Source organism: Populus trichocarpa, chromosome 1 (assembly GCF_000002775.5).
Source record: "Populus trichocarpa isolate Nisqually-1 chromosome 1, P.trichocarpa_v4.1, whole genome shotgun sequence".
In the NCBI taxonomy this organism is placed as follows: Eukaryota; Viridiplantae; Streptophyta; class Magnoliopsida; order Malpighiales; family Salicaceae; genus Populus; species Populus trichocarpa.
Window position 1 is genome coordinate 44,586,710 of NC_037285.2, and position 19,651 is coordinate 44,606,360.

At 34.1% G+C, this 19,651-nt stretch overlaps 1 protein-coding gene across 1 annotated transcript; it reads right to left on the reverse strand.

The window, feature by feature from the left end:
- Window positions 1-9,538: 9,538 nt before the first annotated feature.
- LOC18095904 (protein NDR1) lies at window positions 9,539-10,457 on the reverse strand. The gene has a single exon (XM_006370563.3). It carries the CDS (start codon window positions 10,329-10,331, stop codon window positions 9,702-9,704), a length of 630 nt encoding a protein of 209 aa, XP_006370625.1. The 5' UTR covers window positions 10,332-10,457; the 3' UTR covers window positions 9,539-9,701.
- Between the last annotated feature and the right edge of the window lie 9,194 nt (window positions 10,458-19,651).

The window sequence follows — 19,651 nt, forward strand, 5'->3', positions numbered from 1 at the left end:
ATCGATTCTTGTTACTTACTATCATTAATGGAACAGAAGCTTCTATTCAATTATTGATTCTTGAGAGATCTATTTCAACTCCTTTGTGTGATGTTGGCTCATAGTTTCCTTACGGAGAAGATGCATGCTTAAAGAAAGAGAAATGGGAAGCGTATAAAATGCCATTTTTGCTCTTTTATACACTGCATTATTAGTGATTGCCAGGGTGCAAAATCCTGGCAGATGTTCGGAGGTGAATTCGTCATAGAATATGGAAATGGAAGTAACTGTTATTACAGAGGCCTGTAATTCAAACTTTATGAAGGGAAGGTTTCTGTCTTCTGAGTATTTTGAGGTGAGAAGACCTGGAAAAATACTAATCCTTCTTTGCAGAAAGTGAGTTCTGATACCCACTTTAACCCTAGTTTAACACCCGGAGAAATACCAGTTGTTTCTCAACATACGGAATATGTAAGATCAAAACTATGTGAATGCTGATATAATTATTCTTCATGAATAAAGAAGATCACTGTCAAAGAAATATTTTAAAATATAAACTATTAGATCATTGTCTGCATGCTGTGAAACATTATCCTTGGCAAAGTTTTGACAGAGGATAAATTTAAGCATTTTGATTGTTACATGTGAGAAAAGGTCATGTATACAGCACATGGATGGAATCTGAGAAAGATGAATTTATCTAAATGTCTTATGCAATGATCACTTACAAGAACAAGAATCTAAAAATGCATACCGAGTTGACATATTCAATGTCTTGGATAAATGAAACTCTCTGATACACATTTCTCTTTTTCTTTCATAGAAGAAGAGCAATTAACAACTAGTTTTAAGGGAAAGAAAGATCTGTTACATAATCATTGGAGGAAAATCTACTTGTTTCTACTTCATTGGCAGGAGATGACAAACTGCTGGCAGAATTTGTTTGCAGAACATTTGCAAAATGTGAAACCAAATAACAACCAAGAAAAAGGGAGCATAGCGAGTTACTGCCCCTACATAACTATGGAAACGCAAAGAATGATTCTAACCTCGTAATCATCACTTCAAGGACAAACTATTATTTATTTAATGTCTAATGTCTATATCTTCAGCAATAGTGAGAGATAATGACTCTTAGCAGGTTTGTAGACCAGCATGTAGACAAAATAAATAGTGAGCCAAAGCATAGGGCGACGGATATTAATATGACTATTTTTTTTATTCCTTGGTCACCTTATGAAGAACCAAGTGCCGGCTAATTTACTAGATGGCTGGATGCTTCTGGCATTTCATAACAGTATAATGAGATAATAACAATACACAAAAACATAGGGTCTTGTACATAATTAAACGACTGAACTATCCAGTCCCTTCTGAATGGCGTCTGCTGAAAATGAACGCACCTGAATGGGGACGTGCCTTGATTGGATGCTTGGCTGCGATAGGTGCTGTAGCTATTCAACCTATTAATGCTTACTGTGTGGGATCACTTGTATCAAAATACTTCCGCAGTGACAAATCTGCTGTAAAAAATAAGTCCAACATATCGGCATTGATTTCTGTAGTTATTGGTGCTCTCAACTTCATCACCAGCCTCCTTCAACATTATAATTTTGCAGTTATGGGTGAGAGGTTGACAAAAAGAGTACGCAAGAAACTTCAAGCAAAGCTGATGACTTATGAGATGGGTTGGTTTGATGATGATGAGAATACAAGTGCAGCAAGTTGTGCAAGGCTAGCCACTGAAGCCAGCATTGTTCGGTCCCTTGTTGGGGATAGGATGTCATTGCTAGAACAAACTTTCTTTGGTTCTGTCTTTGCATATGCACTAGGACTTGTTCTCACATGGAGGATAACCCTTGTTGTGATTGATTAAAGACTGTTTTGATGAAAAGTATCGCCGGGAAAGCACAAAAAACACAAATGGACACTTCAGGTTTTGGCCTGTTTAGCTCCCAAGTTTTTTAACACAGCTTTTATCACACTAACATACTGGTATGGTTGGAGCTCATGACAGAAGGGTTAACAACCTCATAGCACCTTTCCTAGCATTTTTATACTTCTTTTCACTGCTTATGTCATCAGAAGCTGAAAGCATGACTAATGATTTATCCAAAGGTAGCAATGCCATGCGAGCAGTATTTGCAATTCTCGATAGGAAAAGTGAGATTGATCCAAATAACTCGTTGGGTACTTCAAACATCAAGAGAAAGCTAAACATCCAAGTGGAGCTCAACAATGTCTTTGCATATCCAACAAGACCAGATCAAATGATCTTCAATGTCTTGAACCTTAAAATTGATGCAGGGAAGACAGTGGCACTGGTGGGGCTGGTTCTGGAAAATATACCATCATTGGACTTGTTGAAAGGTTTTATGATTCCTTGAATGGAGCAGTTTTTATTGATCTACAGGAGATAACCAGCTTCAATTTGAGAACTCTAGGATCTCTGTAATGTTTTGTATTAAAAGATAGGAAATGGCAACAAGGCCCTTGAATGCTTAGATGTAGGAATAAATTAAATGAGGGGTCGTGTGGTAATTGAACAATAGTTGATATATATAAATAGAGAGAAGGAAAAAAAAAAAAAAAACAAAAGAGAGATCTGAATTTTGAGAGAGAACCGGCAGGAGAGAAAGGGAGAAAGAAGAAGAAGAAGAGAAAAGAGGGAAATTAGAAAGGAAATAGAAAGGAGTTGGAGAAAATAAGTAAAAAGGTAAGATTATGTATAAATATATGTTAATTAAGCTTTAATTTCGATTTTGATAAATGTTAGGGTTATGAAAATTTGTGTTTTGGGTTTAATTGATGAATTAAATTGAATGTTATAAGGTTGATTGTTATGGGTAATTGATTAATGAGTTGATTATGGAAGATTGTGATGATTTTGAGTTATGAATTGTGTAAATGGTGAATGTTGAGTTAGAAATTTGGCAAGAACAGTAGGTTTCTGTTAAAAATTCTGGGTTGGAGGTTGAAGATGACAAAATTTCGGTTTGGTCCCTCAATTTTGGAAAATTACAGTTTAGTCCCCATACTTTGGAAAATTTGCAGATTGGTCCCTGGAGCCTATTCCGAGAATCTGAACAGAATAACATATGAATTATGGACATAATTACTGTATAGATAAGAGAATTTAACACTTTCAATTTGGTCCTCCAATTTGACAAAAATTACAATTTGACCCTAAAAATTTGGTAAAATTCCAGAATGGTCCTTGGAGTATAATGAGATGATCTGGACAGAAATGAGGACTAATTATGGTCAGAATTTCAGTATATTCATGGATTTATGATAAATTTCAGTTTGGTCCTCCAATTAGACAAAAATTGCAATTTGACCCTTAAGAATATGATAAATTACATATTAGTCCCTAGCTGTAATATTAGCTTTTTCAGATTAGTTTGATGAATAATTAAGGGTTATTTAGTGAATTATTATCAATTTTATTAGTTGTTTTATTATGGATTAGATTTCGGGGAAAACCGTTAAATGTTGAGTTTTTAGGAAAGATAACTAGTTAGTTCAAAAACATTTAGGGTTATGGAATACACCCTTAGATAAGTGTATTAAATAGGTTATATATATTCTTTTGAACACACAATCACCCACTGAAAACTCTAAGTCACGCCTTCTTTTATCTGCGTAACTCTTTTGTCTGCTCTGAGCTGTTTGAAGCTTATTTCTAATTACCTATATCTTCTCTGAGGTAATCTGAATCAACTCTGGTCCCATTAGCCTCTTCTCACCAACCTCAAACCAACAAACCGGTGATCTACACTTCCGACCATACAAAGCCTCATAAGGTGCCATTTCTATGCTAGCCTGATAACTGTTGTTGTAAGCAAATTCCACTAATGGTAGGAACTTACTCCAACCAACTCCAAAATCCATAACACAAGCCCTTAGCATATCCTCCAAGATCTGAATAGTCCTCTCAGATTGACCATCTGTCTGAGGGTGAAAAGCTGTACTCAACTGCACTTTAGTATCCATAGCTTCTTGGAATTTCACCCAAAACCGCGATGTAAACTGTGGACCTCTATCAGACACTATCGAGATTGGCACTCCATGCAACCGTACAATCTCACTAATAAATAATTCTGCCAACTTTGCATATCCATAAGTAATCCTAATTGGCAGAAAATGGGCTGATTTTGTCAACCTGTCAACAATCACCCATATTGAATCATAACCCTCCTGACTCCTAGGCAATCCTGTCACAAAGTCCATTGTGATCCTTTCCCACTTCCATTCTGGAATCAACAATGGTTGCAACAATCCAGGAGGTTTCTGGTGTTCACCCTTTACCCTCTGACAGGTCAAACACCTAGAAACAAAGTCTGCTACATCAGCCTTCATCCTATTCCACCAATAACACACCTTAAGGTCTTTATACATCTTGGTGGAACCTGGATGCACTGTGTAAACTGTCTGATGTGCCTCTACCATCAATTCTCTCCTCAGATCATCTACATCAGGTACACAAAGCCTATCCCTATATCTCAGCACATCATCATCACCTATCACAAAACCTGCAGCCTTACCCTGCTCAACCTCATTTCTAATCCTGAGTAGTGAATCATCTTTCTTCTGAGCTGCTTTTATCTTATCAAACAAATCTGACTTAACCTGAAAATGAGCAATCATTGCTCCAGCTTCACTAAGATCAAATCTGACTCCTTCATCCACCAACTCATGCAGCTCCCTAATCAGAGGTCTTCGTACCTCCTGAATATGAGCTAAGCTCCCTGATGATTTTCTACTCAAAGCATCGGCAACTACATTTGCCTTACCCGGGTGGTAATGTATGGTACAATCATAATCCTTCAGCAGTTCCATCCATCTCCTTTGCCTCATGTTTAGATCCCTCTGCTGAAAGATGTACTTCAAACTCTTGTGATCTGTGAAGATCTCACAAGTTTCACCATACAAGTAGTGCCTCCAAATCTTCAAGGCAAAAATTACAGCCGCCATCTCTAAATCATGTGTAGGATAGTTCTGTTCATGCTTCTTCAGCTGTCGTGAAGCATAGGCAATAACCTTGCCATGCTGCATTAGAACACATCCTAACCCCACTCTCGAAGCATCACAATACACTGTGTAACCACCAGAACCTGATGGTACTGCTAGAATAGGCGCTGTAGTTAATCTCTCTTTCAACTCCAATAAACTTTTCTCACAAGCTTCAGACCACTGAAACTTAACATTTTTCTGCGTTAACTTAGTTAATGGTGCAGAAATCCGAGAAAAGTTCTCCACAAACCTCCGATAATAGCCGGCCAAACCTAAGAAACTTCTAATCTCTGTCGCCGAAGTAGGTCTAAGCCACTGCTTAACTGCCTCAATCTTTTGAGGATCAACCTCAATCCCATTCCTTGACACTACATGCCCAAGAAATGCTACACTCTCCAACCAAAACTCACTCTTTGAGAACTTGCCATACAGCTGATGGTCTCGCAGAGTTTGAAGCACCATTCTCAAGTGCTGCTCATGCTCCTCTCTAGACCTCGAATACACCAAAATATCATCAATAAAAACTATCACAAATTGATCAAGAAACTGGCCAAACACTCTATTCATCAAATCCATAAAAGCTGCTGGTGCATTCGTCAACCCAAAAGACATCACTATATGAATATGTCTGTTTGATTATGATTATGAACCTATGGTATGTCAGTCAGAATACCCATGCCAACAGGGTAGTGTTAGTCTTTGTGCACATCGTATCTGAATCCTAGTTGGTCGGGGGAGTCACCAACCTGTGTGGACTGATCATCCCACAGTACGGAGCCTCATGCTCATTGCATTTTGATTTTCTGACGAGTTTTACCATATGATCTTCTTGTTATGGCCAATTTGAGAACAATTCCATAAGAACCTAAAGCCATACTTGTATATATATTTCTCATTGCTGTATTACCTCGTGTGTGTATATTGAACGTTATCTACTCACTGAGTTGTTGAACTCACCATCTCATTATTTACCTTTTCAGGCTTATAGCTTGATAGCAGATCACTTTTGTTGAACCTTCAGAACCTGCTCTTTGGTTGTACTTTGTACATTTTCCTTTATGTCTAGTTAGTGCTCCAAAACTATGAAATTGTATTAACTTTTGTATTAAGACAATTCAATTATATTATGAAGTTGATTTTGTTATTAATGCTGCGTTGAACTCTGATTGAGTTAGGATAAGTTTGTGTGTAAGTTTGGGTTCGCATAGGTATGGAACCTTGGAGGGGAACCTTGCCTATGTGCCGGTCATGGATCCGGGATTCGGGTCGTGACAATCTCATATTGCACTAGTCAGCCAAGAACAACACTGTTTGCTGGAACTATCCGTGAAAATATTGCCTATGGTAGAGGATGCAAGAGAATCTGAGATACGAAAGGCTGCAGTTCTTGCTACTGCACAAGAATTTATCAGGTATATTGCAGTCAAAAAAATAAAAACTCCTACTCAGCCATGTTCGTATGAGTAGTACTAATTTTTCAGACATAGTTTCATGCTTTGACAGGGAAAAAAAACAATCCTTTGCCTTGTTTGATTTAACACGCTGCAAAAAGGAAGCTATTAATTTTTTGTTTGTGCTTTTCTTCAGTGGAATGAAAGATGGGTATGATACCTACTGTGGAGAAAGAGGATTTCAGCTATCAGGAGGTCAAAAACAAGGGCTTGCACTTGCTGGTGCAATCCTGAAGGATCTATCAATCCTGTTGTTGGACGAGGCAACCAGCACTTGACAGTGTGTCAGAGAGCTTAGTTCAAGAGGCACTTGAGAAGTTGATGGTTGGCAGCTCGTGTGTAGCTATTGCTCACAGACTATCAACAAATCAGAAATCCAACTGCGTTGCAGTTATCAAGAAAGGAAAGGTTGCAGAACAAGGCTGCCACAAAGAACTTCTCGCATTAGGTCGTGATGGAGCATACTACTTTGTTACAGAACCACAAACGGGCAGCTCCCTTTTTCATTGAAGCAGAATCACTGTAGGAAACTACATGATACAATGCAAAGATTGCTTACTGTCAGGAATAGCAAGATTTTTGAAGCAGAGTCTGAAAATCCATAGTGCCGCAACTTAAATTTAGCATGCTACATGCTCCTCAAGCTCAGAAATCATTCTTCTAATTAAAACAAGATTAAACGAAATCATTAGTATCAGATCATGGGAAGAAAATTATGTTTTCCACTTGAGCTAAATGCCATTTCTTGCCGTGCTTATGACATATGACAGCACCCTGCTATGCTTCATTCCTTGTAGAAAATGTGTACGAAAAACCCACAAATTTCTCATACTTTCACTTCATCGCAGTTTGCATTGCATTCTCGTAATCATCAAAGAAAGAATTGCAGGAAATTACCATTTCAAGTCAGTTTTTTTTTCCTTTTCTTTCATCTAAATAAAGCCACTATATAATACAATGAAATTCCATCTTTTACTTCATATGCTTCTTTCAAGTATCTCTTGAATTCGATACCCTATCTAATGTTAGCTCGAAGATATCTTTTCCAATAAATCTGAAATAAAATATGATGATCATTGTTATCAGCCAAGCCATTCTACCCCAGAACTGAGAGTATTCGTGGGGCAGATAGTGTATTTTAAATAAAGATGACCTCTTCTAGGGTATGAATATTTATGAACCATTTCCCAATAAAGTTGCATTGCCAAGAAATTTCGACATAAAACCTCGTGCATCAACAGGCGTACCCAGAAATTTCCTGCATAACCGTACTTGAAAATAATTAAGCAAAGGCGTGGCACTACAGCTTAAAATTACGAGGAAGGGGGTTATGATTTCTGTGAAATTGCAAGGAAAATGGCAGGTGCCTTCTTGTTTCGATCTTTAATCCATGGCAAAACTTAGAAACCAACATCCGATTACTTGCTTTCCTCGATCAATCAAAGTCTTCTTTTCACATGTCAGGATACGAATCTCAGCCCACATGACAATGACAGGGAACCTTTTTCTCCTCTTTTCACACCTCCAATCATTTTTTTTTATAGCCAAGTTTTTCGTTACACATTAACAAAAGCACCCACGAATAGAAGATGGTTTTAGTGCTCACAATTTTTATTTGTTTTTAACTTTCTGATATTACACTGGGATGCTGGAAGTCTAGCTGTTCGTAAAATCAGATCCTTTAACTATCAGTCCAACCCTGTTTGTTCAAATTCTCGCTACCAAAACAAACAAACAAAAAAACCTTCAGTGCACCATTACTCAGCTTGATTGAAAGTGAAATCTAGATTACATAAATTTGAAACCCAGTAGCACAACTTAACTGCTATTCTCTGCGTCTGGCCTTTTAGAATAGAATACACTTTTTTTCTCTGGCTTGGTGCAGTAGACCAGACTAGATTAAACACAAAGATTATTAACATGTCTGCTTTGAAAGCTAGACAGGTAGTGTTTTTCTTTTGATAGCGGCTGCTTTTGAAAAACACATGAAAATAATATATATTTTTAAAATTTTTTAGTTTTTACATCAACTCAATCCTAAATAAAAAAAATTAAAGCAAAAAAATAATAATTTAATATCGAAACAACAAACATGCTCATAAAATGTTCATTGCAGCTCTCATGTTTTACCAGGATCTAACGTTAGTGAGTCATGCACAGGATTATCATGCTTTCACTTTAGATAGCACTTTCATATCCCTAGCAGAGCTGGAGGACCTGGTCTGCCGCACAAGAGACGTCCTCGTAAATTCTCTGGTAATTGCTTGTTGAAAAACATTTCCCATTATCATCAGCATATTGTACTTCAAAAATCCATATCTTGTCTTTAACGAAGAGTAGGGAATCTAATGCAAGCAACAACGCAACTATTTTCTTTCACAAATTACCATATCATTGCTTAAAAGAGTAAGAAAATGAGTTTTTTTTGCTCAAAATCAGGATCCAACAATCATAGTTATACGACCCAACCAGGGTCGAACATGCCAAGGAGTTGAGTCACAAGTTAACTCCTTGATCGGCGAGTCAACCCAAGATATGAAGTCAATAAGTTGCTAAGATGACCCATCCGTTAAGGTTTATAACAATGCCAACAATGAGATGAAAAGGCGAATAGAAAAGATGCTTATATGGGGAAAACAGCCATTTTGGGTGACCAATTTTCTTTCCAACAAACAGCATATGGTCTAACAAAACTTGTATATGGGGAAAGATAAAAGGCCTGCTTTAGAACCATGATTCCCAGCTATGTGAACCATTCATCAAGCAAACCGTATTGTCTTGAATAGAAAATAAAAACATCAAGCAAGCTTAGCATGCAGACCCTCGTTATGATCTGTGAAAAACCCCTCCCATCTCATGTAATCATCACCTCAAAACTAAATAAGGGGACTGCAGCCCGCAAGTTAAAGCATACACTCACTCCAACCATTGATTAGCTCACGAAGCTAACCATTCTAAAAGAAAAATGGTGGAGATATTTATAAGCTGTCCTTAGCATCTGGTAGCAGAATATTTTCACCAGCAATGAAACTTGTATGCTTCAATACATCACTGGCAAATCCATCACAATATGGTCAAATCGATTTCAATACTAAAAAAATAAACCACAACTTCCATGTATAAATTGAAGATACAATCTGTTAGTGACAACGACAACAGCAACAAAAGGATTTCCAAGAAATAAAAATATATATAAAAAAATCATCACAAAATCCAAACATGCTACAAGAAAGTAGAAATAATGCCATCTAAAAATCACCAAAAACCAAGCAAGCCTAAAACCAAGAAATTAACAAGAAGAACTCCCATTTGCCCGTAATAGCTCCTAATCTTATTTGCATTAGACTTGAGCTTTAAATCTTTGCGGTTGACTTTAACAACGGTACCATTGACATCAAAATCAAGCCCTACCCTGATCTTATCCCTCTTAGTTTTGAACATAAGAATCTTGTACCTCACTGAAGTAGCCAAATCCACCCTGAAAGACGTCGTCGTCGACCCATTTACTGCAGGAATCGCCTGGACAACCACTTTCCGGTCAATATTTGGAATGGTAAAATTCTTTGTAGCCTTCTTTTTATGCCCCTGATAAAACTTTGGTATAGTAAAATTCCCAATAAAGTGGGACCTATTTGGACTGTCGAAAAATGTAACGTTTATAGGATCATAGTACACACCCTTGTCTTTGTTGGTGTTTTTAAACCTAAGTTCAAACTCAAGTTTTGTAAGGTTTGAGGTTTGGTTAAGAGGAATATAAAATTGTCTAAGTAGACAATCAGGTGATGAAGTACGTAAGCTGAGCCACATAAAAAGTGATGTCAGCCCTAAAGTGAATATGAAGCTACAACAGCACCTACAACAGCCACCTCCACCGGTATCCGGCATGACGAGGTGGTTTTCCGGTGAGGCTGAAAAGGTTTTAAAGGAACGATTGAGGAGATCAAGAAGAGGGAGAGATTGTTTAGTTTGCGTAGAGAGAATAATTAAAGCTGTGGTCTCTGGTTTTTTCTCCTTTATAAAGGAGAAGCAGGGTTGATGGGACACAGTGCACGTTGTAGCTTTCTGTTGGTTTAGAGATGTGATAAAGGTACATGCAGGTCGTTTTGGTTTTATATCTTGGCCAATGGGATCTTAGGTTGGTGAGAGAAATGAAGAAGCTTGACTATATTGGCCAATGAGGTTGTAGCGCAGTGAGAGGAGTACATGCACGGCAGGTGAGTTGATTATTGCTCTTTGCCAGTACAAAATCACAGGTACCATTTGATTGGTCATCACCTCAGGAGTCAGGACCTCAGGTCCTACCTGGCGTCTTACATCAAGTAGCCTATAGTATTAATTGATTATTAATATTTTTCACAATGGAATACAAGGTCTTCTGATTAGTCAGAATTAAATATTTATTAATTCATAAAATATATTAGATAATTACATCTAACATCCTGTTTTCGAAAGAAAATATAGTTTTTTTTATAAAGTTAAAGTGATAATCTAAATTAGAAGAAACTTCACCCTTGCATATATTAAATATAAATATACATAGTTTTCTCATGATTCTCTTTCTCTCTGTCACTCTTTTGGAATACGTGTCACCTATTAAGAAATATTAATTACAGTTTAGAAATGTATTTTTAAAAAAATTAATTTTTTTATTTAAAATTAATATTTTTTAGTATTTTTAAATTATTTTGATACATTAATATAAAAAGTAAAATCTTCATTTTTTTTTATAGCATTGGATTCTAATTAACTTGATAACTAAGAAATTGAATCTTTCCACAAATATTTTAGATATATTTCAATGAATGTTGTTATGGAAATAATAAGAACTTCCAGTTTAATAAGTTAGGGTAACTGCTCCAAAGCTATAAACACGAACGAGGAGGATGAAGACCGTCCAGGCTTGCGACTGAGGAAGCAGCTCATAAAAATGTCTTCTGCGCACCAGCTAGCGAACCCTGCATGCTAAGAGGATGCCAAGACTTGAATCCCTTCTTTGTCTGGGAACCACGCATTTGGCAATGATTGCCGGGCGGCAAATCATTCTTGGCTTTTTTCTTCATCTTGCTTGTGGCTTGAACAGAGGGAAGAGATGGCGAATTAATCCGTGGTTGGCTTCTGTCTGCCAACGCTTTGCTTGCATTATTGCTCTCCTTCTCTCACTTTTTTTCTTTTTCCTGTAGAAGCAGTTTGTGGATATATTTTAGTCTTATTAGCTCTGTAGTTTAGCATAGAAACTGTCTTGTTTGACGATTTCCGTTCTCTTGCAATTCAACATGGCATTGTTTATTTCATTTGCTCGAGGTTTTCCGACCACAATCCATGTCTGCACCCATTCTCGTGTCGTGGAGGAGTACTCAGTTGGCATTGTATATTCGTGTTTATACTTGCGTAACACGCGGTCTTTGTTATTTCTTATTTTTTAGTCATCGATGACACTTTAGTTATTAAAATTATTATAATAATAAACATATAATTAATGATTAAATTTTATTTTGACGTCGAAATATATGATATAAAGTGTAATGAACTTACTAAATTAGAAGAAAAAAGAAAAACAAATGAAAGTATAAGAGAATTTGTTTTTACTTTTTGTAATTATCCCTTTTTAAAATGGATCCACATGTTTTGATTTACATAATAAAGTAATGAAAATCATATGCCATTTCAAAATATAGACACTCGAGGTGGAACTTATGTTATTTTTATTGTTGTTAAATTTAGCTTGGCTTAACAAATTGATCCAAGAACTAAAACCTGTTTTGAACTAGTTTTTAATTAACTTATAGATAAAATTTAAAAAAAAACATTAAAAACCATCATTCAAGACACGTTTCATTGCGAATTAGAATTGTGAGATAATATTTTGGCTCTTTTGCTCTAAAAAAACCATGATCCTTGTTAACAAGGGCAAAATAGTCTTTACTATGTATGACTATTGGTTATTTCCAAAATTATTTGGAAAATTCATGTTGGTATCTAAAGGTATTTTTATCTTTTTGTTATGTTTTTGTTTTTTTTTATATTCATGTTCATTTAGGAACTGTGTAAATCACTGGCTCAAAATTTATAAATCAGGTTTAAATAATGTAATTCTCAGCAGAAAAAATAATAATTAAAAAAAAATTATTATAATTAAGGGTGAAAGTCCCTTATAAATTAGATTAAAAATTTTAAAGAAAATAAAATATTAAATTAGTATGCAAAAAAAATACATATGCTCGGGTAGTTGACAAAAAAAAAAAAAATAACATATGAGACAATTAGTAGTGGTATTGTTGTAAATAAGTAAAAAAAACTTCACCTTCTCTTTTAACGAGGCTGAAACCATGAATGGTGAGGAAGAGTTCAAATTTTCTCTCATTTCTTTAGTTTATGCTTGTTTCTCTCGAGATTATGGGTTTGGGGTGTGATTTCAAATAAATTATACAAAGGGAACCAATCTAAATTAGAAAACCTTAGAGAGAGGAAATAGTGTAAACCAAGGTTAAATAATGTAATCCTCAATAAAATAAAATAATAATTAATAAGAAAATTATTATGATTAGAGGTAAAAATCGCTAGCAAATCAGCTTAAAATTTTCATACTATTAATTTGAGAATAATATTTGGTTTTAAAAGAAAAATACCCAAATTAAACATTCGACAAGACCATAAAAAAGAGCCTATCTATAAATTACCAATAAAATAATTTTATTGGTAATTCTGTTAGTTTTTACTGATTTTTTTTTGGGATAGTCAACACAAATTAACTCGGTTATAAAACGGTTCAAGGTCTTGTGTTGTACAAGCTTATAACGTAATATAATAGGTAATGGGTCTTCATCTCCAGAAGGAATGGGCTAAAAGTAGCCCATTTTGCAGAAGAGGAAGTCCTACAGCTGGGCTATTATACTCTATAGTTACACTGTAGCTTAGAGTGTTCCCTCGAGCCCATGTTTTTTATTCCTGGACTCCCTTGGTGTTTTTTTTTTCCTTATGTCAGTTGTCCCCTTTCGTTGTCCAGGACTTACAACAGCACTAAAGCCCAGGATTTCAGTTCAGTCATCTTGAAAAATATTAATACTAGCTGAGTTTACGTATGAATAATATTTTTTATATATAATTCTTCGTCCTTAATAATTTCATGCTTGACGTTTAGTTATTATTTTAAAATAAAAAAGATAGATAAAAGAGGGATGGGTTCCTTATTTTGAAATGATAAAACCATTTCAGAAATAAATTTATTTCATTTACTAGTTAGATAAAAATCAGTAAGCACTTTTAATTTTTTTTTAACAAAAATGAGGAAAAAGATGTAGCTCTTCTAGCTGCTGCATCAACATGTATGTTGCCATAAGCCTGACAAGTATAGCAGATTGATCTTGTTTGGGTTAGATAAGTATGTTAGACCCACGGTACTTTTTAATTCAGTCATTATATTTTTGATATCTTTTTTTTTCTCTTGGTTTTTTTTTCTTCAAAATTCTTATAATTTTTAATTTTACTCTTCGAATTAAATTTAGGTTTTTTTCAATAGTAATAATATTTTTTTTTTCATATTTATTAATAATTATATTAATAATAATGAATATAATAATATTTACAATATTAATAATAATATTAAACATGTCAAACCCACGCTGGTTAGGTCTAGCAAGCATGCCAGACACACAACACTTTTCAATTCAGTCCTTCTACTTTTGATTTTTTATTCTTTATATTGGCTCTTTTTTAAAGTTCTTATAGTTTTTAATTTTACTCTTGAAATCAAATTTATGGTTTTTTTTTCAATAGTAAATAATATTTTTTTTTCAAATTTATTAATAATATTAACAATGATGATGATGATGATGATGATAATAATAAAAATAATAATAATAATTTTACTTTTCAAATCAAATTTATGATTTTTTTCTATGAAAATAATATTTTTTCAAATTTATTATTAATTATATTAATAATAATATTAAACATGTCTAACCTAAATTTATGTGGGTCTGACAAACGTGACAGATGCACTTTCTTTCCCCTCTTTTTTTTTTTTTCCCTCTCTATCCTCCTTAAAAATCATGCTGACCATTTATAATTTCAAAATTGTATTTGAACTGTTTCAATTAAAAAAAAAAGACAAAAGAAGCCACCAACCTAAATGTTAAAATTTTAAGTTTTGAAAGACAAATCAATATCTATACTGTAGCCCAAAAAACTCGAACAGATCATTTTATCCTCAATCATTCTTTTAATTTCTAATGCATTCCACAAAAAAAACAATCCTACCCTCAATTATGTGCTTAACAAGTTTTTTTTATAAAAACAATTATATTATTATACTCCAATTAATAATAATCTATATCTTAGCAAATAATAAAACACTAATCTTCTTTAATATATTATATAATAATTTGTTCTCGTTGCTCCAATTAAATACGTTACTGTCCCTTTTATATCTGTCCATTCTTTTCTGGATATTAAATAAAGGCAACCTTAAAACTTAATGGAAGCGTGCATCCTCTTTTGTCTTTTTTTTATGTTCCATAAGTGAACTTTGAACAATTTGTAAATTGCCTGCCGGTGTCACGGAATACTGAAATGTACAAGACAACACCATAATACATATAAATTAGTGTTATTGTGGTTGAGATCCTTTTCACCAGAATTCTTTTTCTTTGTGTTTATTATGTTTCTTATGCTTTTTTTCTTAGTGTTAATTGGTATCAAATTCTAACAATTCCTAATGGTTACATGATGCGTGTTGTTGAATAACCATGATTAGAAAAGATCAAAAAACATGACGTGTTCTTGTAAGAGAAAATAAGGAGGTTTTCCTTTAAAAAAAAATATTGAGAATCTAATGATAAAAGACATGTAATAATAGATTACAGAATTGATCATTAATTGACCATTAATTGATAAAGGTGAGGAACCTAAGGGATCATTAGAAGATAGATCATGAATACATTGTTAGTTTTGAAAACCTATTTCAAAGGTGAAAGCATTTTTTATTGATACGAGTATCATGAATTTTTTTTGCATTTTTTTTCCCTTGTGCTGACTATTTTTCAAAACCTGTTTCATTTAAAATGTGACATACCTGAAAAACTATGAGGCAATTGACCTATAAAAGAAGAAGCAGACATAGCTTATGGCTATAAGGAGAGAAATTTTTGAAATTGCTCAACTAAAGTACTAGGATCGGTGAAAGGATCTAATGAAACTATTGTTGTAGTATTATGGTATGGTGGTTTATAGCTCTGAGGTGGTCTTTGAGCATTATATTGCAAGTGCTGCTAGACTTCTAAGCTTGATTCTACTGTCTCAACTTGGGACACCGAGTTTTCCAATGACCTTTCTGCTTATAGAAATTGCATTTGTTGAAGGCAACCCTTATGTAAGGCTTATTCTAATTATTAGAGAATGACTTAGAAGGTACTACTAGCATAGAAGGATTAGAAGTAAAAAGAATTTCCTTTTCAGAATAAGATTGAAGACATATTTCTTCAGCCAATAACTCATTGACAATTGAGTCAACAAAAAGACAGTGAAGAACGATGCAAAATTGAACATTTAAGTCCTTCAAAATTACAGTGAAGTGCTGTTAAAAACTATTTCAATGTCGTTGCTCTCTACGAGCAATATAGGCACCACATGCCTTTAATTTTGCCGATTCAACGAGCATAAATTTTGATCTAACTGTTGGCTCAGGTTGAAAGTTTTGTTTGTAGATTTTAAAAATCATGTTTTCTAGAAGGTTAAATTTTCATAGCTAATTGATATCAATAAAGCCTTCAAATAAGAACTAAAAGTTATTATTTGGGATTTATTATATTTTTCTAGTTAATTTAGATTTTTTTTTTTATAGTTTAGAACTCTTTTATTATTTTGCATCTTTGTTTAGGATATTTTCCATTCCATATAAGCAACCTTGAAGAGCTTTATATTTAGTTTTGATTAGAGAAAATATTGAATAATAAAAATTCAAATTAGTGTTCTTGTGGTTGAGATCCTTTTCACCAGAATTATTTTTCTTTGTGTTTACTATGTTTCTTATGTTTTTTTTTTTTGTGTCAATTGGTATCAAAGTTTAACGATTCCTAGTGGTTAAATGATGTGTGTTGTTGAATAACCATGAGTAGAAGAGATAAAAAAAACATGACGTGTTTTTGTAAGAGAGGATGATGAGGTTCTCCTTTGGAAAAGAGATGTTGAGGATCTAATGATAGAAGACACCAATAATAGATTGCGAAATTGACCATCAATTAATAGAGGTGAGGAACCTAAGGGATCATTAGGAGGGAGATTATAGATCCATGACTGGCTTTGAAAACCTGTTTCAAAAGTGAGAGCAGAGAAGACAATCTTTTGATTGATAGGAGTATCACGAAGATTTAAGATTTTAGATAAAACTCTCTAAGCTCTCAGGTAATCTTTGTAGTTAGAGGAGTTTATTCTTGTGGTTGAGAGTCTTTTTGCTAAAATTCTTTTTCTTTGTGATTCCTATTTTTCTTGTATTGTTTCGGTTTGTGTCACTTACCCTTACTTTTACCCTCAAACAAAGATAACAGAAACCATCAGCAAGGAGATTGCCGGTGGTGATACGGTGGTAGTGCTTTCATTACGGGGCCTTAAGAGTTAAGCTGACGACGACATTAGTCTATACTGAGTCAGCAAGAGAAAACTTTCCTACAAGACAAATGCAAGTAAGTCCAACATAACTTTTTCATAAAAGCAGAATTTATTTCTAAAGCACAAACAGAGCAGGGGGACCCTTCTTAGCCATTTTCATTCAGAAATTAGCCATCGAGCCTCCAGCAATGAGGTTGACGTTTCATTATTAATTTGTAGGTGATTCCGCCTGGCCGGATGAAGAATTTACTTTGACTAGACCTCTATATTTAAAGAAGCCTGGTTCTTTGGGCTTAGGCAACTCCACCTAACATCAAAACCACAGAAGCCATGATCGGCTTATCCTCAGGATGCTGTTGCGTGCATAAGAGGCTAATTTGGATACATCTCATGACTTCTGATAGATTCCATGATTTTTCTGGCAATCCATCAACTAATTCTAATTCTTATCGCACTCAAATTATTAAATACCTCCGTTACTTATGTTCAAATTGGATCAAACTCAGAAGTAAGGGGAAGAATTGTTGAGTGCAGTTGTGAGGTAAATATTCAACATTGAAAAGAAACGGAAAAAAGAAATCTTTATATATAAGATACATCTATATAACCTTATAGTTAGAGATAGTATGCGTAGGCCCAATACGTACATGGAGGTTCCATGCTTCTCCCTAAACACAGGAATTAAGCTCTCTAACAAAAAAGTTACTTCAAATGCTAAATTCAATTTAGTCGGTTAAACATAAAAGACATGAAAAAGCAACCTAATTAAAGAATGCCAAACTCTTTTCTCGGGCCACTATCAGTTGAAATTAATGATAATTATCCAAGAAGTACAAAAGCTTGCAGTAGATTTCACCTAAAGCCCTTTTCACATCTCAAAAGTATTGTAATCTTATCCAAGTTCGTTAATTCGTTCAGGACAAATCAAATGGAAGGATAACACAAACCAAGTAGATAGATAGTGTCGACAGACAAGTTTCAAATTGCAGCTCCGGTCGTGTTTGTGGATTGTTGATTGTGCATGGACTTCATTATGTTATATAACGGTACTTACGATTATCATCATCCATGAGTTTATCGATGATTCTTCACAAGCTTTAATACATGTGTTGTAGTAGTTTTGCTAAATATGTACTGTCATAACATCTCCAACATGTAAAATTCATATAAACAACATTTTAACAGCAACTACCAGAGAATTATTTGAAATTAATTCTGAGAGGTGTAGCTTAACTTGTCAGATCCTAAGTTTACTCCCTAAAGATCACCAGTTCGAGTCTCACAAACTTCAGGGCCACTGAATGCTTACATGATCGTTAACTTCAGAGCCCGTGGAATTAGTCGAAGTGCGCGCAAGCTGACCCGAACACCCACGTTAATAATTAAAAAAAAATTATTTGAAATCAATTTTTTATTCATTTATAATTTATTTAAAACAATTTAACATTTCAAGTTAAAAAAAAACTTATATTTAATATTAAATCTCAACAAATTTGTACCTGAATATATTCAACATGTTTTAACAAATTTGTACCTGAATATATTCATTAAACACCTGGAGAGATTGCATTGAAGACTTGGGAAACACGAAATTTGAATTGGAAAACGATACACACAAAGGTCCCTGCTGGGTGTTGATAGATAGCCACAGATTACTTCATTTCTTCCTGGTGGCCCACCATCTATCAGAATCTCACATTTTTCTTTGTTTTTGATTGTTTTTCAAAAATCTTAAAACATACGGAATGTGTTCTATCACCTCCTCCTAAACCTCACTTTGTATAGCAATACTTGGCTGCATTCTTTTTTTCGTAAAGGCTGGTGAAATTAGATTCTCTGAAACTTGGACAATCGTTTTTTAACTTCTTCGCTTACAAGTGACAGCTGAAAGGTACATATAACTACTAAACTACGGCTATGAAGCGTTCGAACGTGGTTTTTACAGTGTTTTTTTAATTTTTAATTTAATTTAAAATTAATGTTTTTTTAATATTTTTAAATTGTTTTGATGTATTTATATAAAATATAATTTTAAAAAAATTATTTTAATATATTTTTAAATAAAAAAATACTTTAAAAACCATCGACTACACTATCCCGCAGCAGTTGCCGGATTACAAGGGCGGAGAGTCTAGTGACTTGTTGATTTCCCTTGAATGTTTCAAAGTGGTTGTTACATGTCTGCTCACCACTGTTGCCTTAATGCTTCCGTACAGGACAGATGCAGTAGCCTTGTCATCCTTAAAAAAAGAAAAGGGACAGTTCTCTCACATAGGTTGTGTTTGGTTATTTTTTTAAAATAAAAAAGATAAAAATAGTTAAGATAAAGAGGAAGTGTTCTGTATGATTTTTGCTTTAAAGTATTATAAATTTATTTTAATAAAAATATATTTATTTTATATTTCTATTTTTATTCCTCTAATCAGTCTTTTCTATAATTATCCTTTATATATTAAAACACTGATCAAATATAACTAAGTTTCTCGTGATTCCTCGTCGTGATCCAAATATTTATGAACTTGTTGTAATATATACTATGCATGATGTGAGAAAGTTTATAAATTTTGTTTAAAATTTTGAACCACTAATTGTATTTCTGATGT

Bases quoted from the DNA above. Each gene is read 5' to 3' on its own strand.
- LOC18095904 (XM_006370563.3), bottom strand. From the start codon at position 10,331: ATGCCGGATACCGGTGGAGGTGGCTGTTGTAGGTGCTGTTGTAGCTTC.